This window comes from Staurois parvus, unplaced genomic scaffold, assembly GCF_062004578.1.
Source record: "Staurois parvus isolate SC_StPar_1 unplaced genomic scaffold, SC_StPar_1.0 ptg001381l, whole genome shotgun sequence".
NCBI lineage: Eukaryota > Metazoa > Chordata > Amphibia > Anura > Ranidae > Staurois > Staurois parvus.
The window spans coordinates 851,372-857,077 of record NW_028319177.1 but is presented as its reverse complement, the minus strand read 5'-3'; the positions used below and the strand labels follow the sequence as shown (position 1 = coordinate 857,077).

The window sequence follows — 5,706 nt, the reverse complement described above, 5'->3', positions numbered from 1 at the left end:
ATATACAAAATGCAGCACTGAGACGATCAAGATAAATCTAACATGGGCACTAAATGGCGCTAAAGGTGATTATTATGCAAATAATGACCCGTCACATAATGGTGAATGTTATGAATGTATAAAGTGACTGAAGTGTATGATATAAAACTTCAAAGTGATCTGTGCTGGTGATATCAGTGATGGAGACCAATAATGTGACTGCACTCACCAGAAGCGCATATGTATATATTATCCCATTGGGGTATAGGCAAGAATGGTGAAATCATCTGGCGCTCCGTTGGCACACGAGGTAATTCTAATCTCCTGCACAGGCCCCTCCAATCTCACTTACAGGACTCTCCCAGCATCCAGGGACAGCTCTAGGTAAGCATCAGACCACCAGATAAACTCCTCAAAGAAATGGGGATCTCTCCACCTTGGAGGCAACTGCATTCAACAGATGGTTCCTCTGTTTTGGTCATGCTACAGGTCACCTGTTGAATGCAGTTGCCTCCAAGGTGGAGAGATCCCCATTTCTTTGAGGAGTTTATCTGGTGGTCTGATGCTTACCTAGAGCTGTCCCTGGATGATTGGAGGGGCCTGTGAGTGAGATTGGAGGGGCCTGTGAGTGAGATTGGAGGGGCCTGTGAGTGAGATTGGAGGGGCCTGTGAGTGAGATTGGAGGGGCCTGTGAGTGAGATTGGAATTACCTTGTGTGCTAACAGAGTGCCAGACGATTCCACCATTCTTGCCTACACCCTGATGACCACAATGGGATAATTCTATACATTTGTGCTTCATTTGAGTGCAATCACTTTATCGGTCTCCATCACGGATATCACCAGCACGGGTCACTTTGAATTTTGGACTTTTATATCTTGCTGATTTTATGTCCTACACTTCAGTCACTTTATATTTATTACGTTCACATGCATCATATGATGGTTCACTATTTGCATAATCACAATTAGTCCCCACATTAGATTTACCTTTATCGTCTCTCAGCGCTGCTTTGTGTATTTATATTAACCCTTTGCTATGCAGTTTTATAAATATAATGGTCCTGTTCTGAGTTGACATGTCCATCCTCTGGGTTGATTCATTGTGCCAGATTGGTAGCTCTTTCCATTCATGATGGAAGCTGTGGGGGGGGGGGCTACTTCACATAGTTCAGATATGTATATACAGATCAATAAATGAATATGCTGACCAGAATACAATTCACACCAAGTACATCATTCTTGATAAACATGAATGCTGGGCAGGCCTTTTGCTGGTCAGTATCTGGCACCATCTGGCTGTCTGTAGATAGGACACTACCTTATATGAAGGTCTGGGTGGCCAACATGCATAATATGAACATTGTAAGAGAAAATGTATATTTTGTCAAGTCCTTCTGCCATTAGACATTTGTGATCTGCTGGAAATGTCTGAGCTCCCTCCACTCTCCCACACAAAGGCTTCAAGCAAGTTGCTCTTTTAACCCAAGTACAGTAACTCCAACCATGAGACGTCTTCTGTCCATATACAATGTGTAATAATCCTCCCCCTGTTATGCAGGGTGTAATCCTCTCTATTGTGAAGTAATCATTCCCTTTTTTTTTTTTTCCTTCCCAGAGTTTTGTCTTGAACTTCATCCTTGAACCTGGTCGCTCTGTGGAGTTGGAGGGTTTCATTCCGGAGGACTGTAAAGCGTAAGTCGTGGTTCTAATTTCGGCTACTCATTATGCAACATACGTCTGTTCTCTGTATAATACAATTTACCAAAAGTACAACTGAAATTGTTTAGCTCAAACATTTGTGCTTCTCCATTGTGACAAATGCCAACCTGGATGGAACTTGTCTAAGCGGCCATCATATCAAATGGCAACTGACATACAGTCTGTCTTTTTTGTCTTTCTGTCCTCCTTGACCCCAGTAACCTGTGTAGCTATAGGCACTGTGGAGTAATGCATCTTCAATTTATAGTAGAAATCCCTTCATTACTGCTGCCTACCTAGTTAGAGGTCCAAGCACCCCTGGAATGGCAACGGAGTCAAAGGGCACAAACCGGTGGTAGCTGCTCTTTATCTCGCAGCAGCTCCGCTTACCTCACCAGAGTGATTCCTTATCCATGTTCCTGCTTCCCCCCCCCCCCCCCCCCCCCACAGCAGTGATTCAGAAGTTGCTTGGATCGCTCTGTTCTCTCAACAGTGACTCCTCCCAGCACTAGCTCGATTGCCTTTCTTTCTCATTAGTAGAATGGGAGAGCTAAGACCAGACCTGAATGACTTCACCATTTCACTTGTGAGCTTTTTAGGCTCAGTTCACATCTGTGCGGGTGGTGCCGCTGCAATCCGCATGAAAATCCATGCGGCCACACCAACTGCACAGGACCCGTGGGCGGGTGCCATTGGTTCTAATGGCCCGCGCTGGAAAACACAACCGTACTGGGAACCTCGGCTGCGTTTTCGGAAGTGCAGGAACTTCTTCCCTGCATGTCATGGAGCACGGGAGCAAAGCCAAAAGAATGGGCCCTTGTGCCCACGCTAAACGTGGCTGCATATGTGAACCGGGGCTTAGGATGAATTCCACAGTGGCTGCAACTACATATGTTGGTGAGGGGTTGTCTTAAATCTTACCACTTGTTAAGAATATGTAACAGTCTATCAATTTCCAGGCTACAGGCTCAGTTTAGATATTTCTTGGTATTGGGCATTTATTACCAGGCCAAGCTTTCCAAGAAAACGGTTTCCCATAATAGCTGATGTACTTTATATATTCAGTAATTTGCTATTATGCATTATTAAAGTGGGAGAAGTACCTCTGAAACCCATGGGAGTACCACTGGAGAATGACTCGAGTACTACATCCAACAAGGTCAGCTGAGCAGAATTGCCTTGTCTTTCTAGGTTTTTCATAGATTTAGGAACGGATGAAAAGAATTTAGTGCTACGCTTTAATCCTCGATTTGACTCCCATGGAGACCAGCACAAGACCATCCTTAACTCTGTGATGAATGGTATCTGGGGAACGGAGCAGAGGCAAAGCTACTTCCCCTTCAAGGAGGGGTCCAACACCACGGTAAGTCTACACTGGGGGGGGTGGGAAAAATGTTGGATGGGGCAGAGAGGCATCCCTGTTCATATTGGACAAACAAGGGGTGATTTACTAAAGGCAAATAGACCATGTAGTTGCTCCAGGACATGGTAAATGAGGAAAAGCTTCACTTTTCAGAGTACCATATCAAACACAAGGAAAAGAAACAGCCTTTTTGATTGCATGGGATTGGGTGACAGAAGTTAGCAAAGCGTCTGCTCACTTATTAACCTCGAACAACGGCCTTTTTTAGTAATTCAACCCCATATTCTCCATCTCTGAAAAATGCAATAGGTAGTCAGTTGTGACTTGGGTCAAGGATATATAGAATCTGCTATGATGGTCATTCATTCCATGGAGAACCTCCCACATAGGAAGATCCAATGGATTCCACCAAGCTGCCATTGTATGCCATGATGTACCACCTAGAAAATGGTTGCTGTAGGCAGTGATGTATTCGGTTTTGTGCTGCTCTAGGCAACACAGAAAGCAGCACCCCCCCCACCATGTTGATACCCTGACACCAATCAACACCCCCCTCCCTCACAAAGAGCCTGACATAATTATAATTTATTATACAGTATTTATATAGCGCCAACAGTTTGCTCAGCACTTTACATTATGGAGGGAGACTGTACAGCTCAATAAGAGGGATTAGAGGGCCTGATCCTTGGAGCTTACAATCTCGGAGGGAGGGGATAGTGGTACAAGAGGTAATTGGCTGTGGGGGATGGAGTGGTTGGGGGACCAACACCCCCTGCCCAAGAACATTCCACTACCCCCATACAGTGGCAACCTCCCCCCACCCTGGCGGGAGGACTCTCCCCTTCTCAGCTCTGGACATCCCAGGAGCAAAAGTTTGGGCTCTGCATACACCAAGCAACCTGCAGCCTATCTCAGAACCTGCCTGGTCCCCATGCTGCATATCCCTTTTGGGGGACAGCATTGCCCCCCCCTGAAATGCTGCCCTAGGCAAATTCCTTGTTTGCCTTGTGGTAAATACGCCCCAGGCTGTAGGTCAGATCACTGATTTTTCAGAATTATCAGCTTGTGAAATTTTTTTCCTTTCTATTTTTTGTGTACGCATGTTAAATGACAGGGATTTCCTGATCCTCGTTTCTGCCTCTTATTAACCTTGGATGTCACTAAAGTCCCTGTAATGGCTCCATCTTGGGAGTAGTGGGGGGTTGGCTGGGAACTGAAGTTCCTCGGAGTCATGCTACAACTGTTGGAGAACAATGTGTGCTGAGGGGAGGGATGTGGAGGACATGCCAATGGTGGGTATTTGGGAGGCGTACAGGTAATGGATATTACTGAATGCTATTCTTTGGGTGTAAGATTTTTCAAAAATTGCCAAGGCTTCGTTATCTTTATGGGAGTAGATGAAGAGAAAACCGACCCAGAATAATCACTTGCCAACAATTCTCGCTTGGTCAGTCATAGTAGATGGGACCCCTGTCAAGGACATACATGAATTGGAGCCATGGCTAGAACAATGGCAGATGGGGCTCTGATCAGGACAGATCTGTATTGGGGCCCCTGGAAAGGGGAGTGGGTTTTTTTTGGGTAGAGATTAAATAACCACCGCTCAAGGAACCCTTAGAAACCTCTGAAGGAACCCTGAGTGAGGGTGGCTAGCAGACCAGGACTCCAAACTGGTCAAGAGCTCTTGACCTCCTGGAGGGTCCAGTCAGTGTTCCAGGTGATGGATACACAATCCTCAGACCCTGTCACTACAGCATTGCAGCACAGAAGCACATTCCCCCCCCCCCCCCCCTTCATTCACCATTATCTGCAACAATATAAAGAATGCATCTTATGGAAAGATTTTTGTTGAAGTGGATGGTTTGGTTGTAGAATCTTGGTCTCTATTGCCAACACTCATTGATGACCCTGCCATCTTTTTACAGGTTTGCTTCCAGTTTCAACAAGACAAGATCACCATCCAATTACCTCGGTTAAATCCGCTCTTATTTCCAGTCCGCTTTCCCATAGATTTTGTCTCCTATTTCGAAGTAAAAAACCTCCAGTTCAAGTCCATCAGGCTTAAATGAAGATTCCAGCAATGGAGGAGCCGCCTGTCCCATGTCGCCATTTCGTAGACTGGATATGGACACGGTGGATGAAGAGGTTTCCTTTTAACCCTTCTCCAATCTGCATCCTTGCTGCTCACATACCCGTGCTTTGCTCAGTACTAGAAATGACTTTCATCCACATATCAAATAAAATCCGATGGGCTCTATTGTGCCTGATCATCTTATCTTTATTTGGCTCTGACTTTGTATTGATTGCTGTAGAGCACGGGTGTCAAACTGGTGGTCCTCCATCTGCTGCCAAACTACAAGTCCCATGAGGCATTGCAAGATTGACAGTTAAAAGCATGACTCCCAGAGGCATGATGGGACTTGTAGTTTTGCAACAGCTGGAGGGCCACCAGTTTGACACCCTTGCTGTAGTGGATAGAATTGCTGCATAGCGCCCTCCTGCTGGAGGTTTGTTGCATTACTTTTAGAAGGTACACTGTAACTGAGGGTGGTAATGCTACATTCTGAGTGCATAGTCTGATTTCTTAGATTTCTAGTAAAACAATAGAAATGTTTCTGATCTTTTTAGCTCACTTTTCTGGCTCCAGATGGAAAGTTTAGAATC

General features: G+C 45.4%; 1 protein-coding gene across 1 annotated transcript; it reads left to right on the top strand.

Annotated features, from left to right (window-relative positions):
- Positions 1–253: 253 nt before the first annotated feature.
- LOC149436307 (galectin-1-like) lies at positions 254–5,111 on the top strand. Its single transcript, XM_089661753.1, has 4 exons — positions 254–289; positions 1,597–1,673; positions 2,871–3,042; positions 4,968–5,111. The coding sequence occupies exons 1-4, from the start codon at positions 254–256 to the stop codon at positions 5,109–5,111; spliced, it is 429 nt and encodes a 142-aa protein (XP_089517879.1).
- The last annotated feature ends 595 nt before the right edge of the window (positions 5,112–5,706 follow it).

Excerpts from the sequence above, each read along its gene's own strand:
- LOC149436307 (XM_089661753.1), top strand. The coding sequence starts at position 254 with ATGGTGAAATCATCTGGCGCTCCGTTGGCACACGAG. Across the intron at positions 1,674-2,870 it reads ATTCCGGAGGACTGTAAAGC|GTTTTTCATAGATTTAGGAA; the intron begins GTAAGTCGTGGT and ends TTGTCTTTCTAG. Across the intron at positions 3,043-4,967 it reads AGGAGGGGTCCAACACCACG|GTTTGCTTCCAGTTTCAACA; the intron begins GTAAGTCTACAC and ends ATCTTTTTACAG.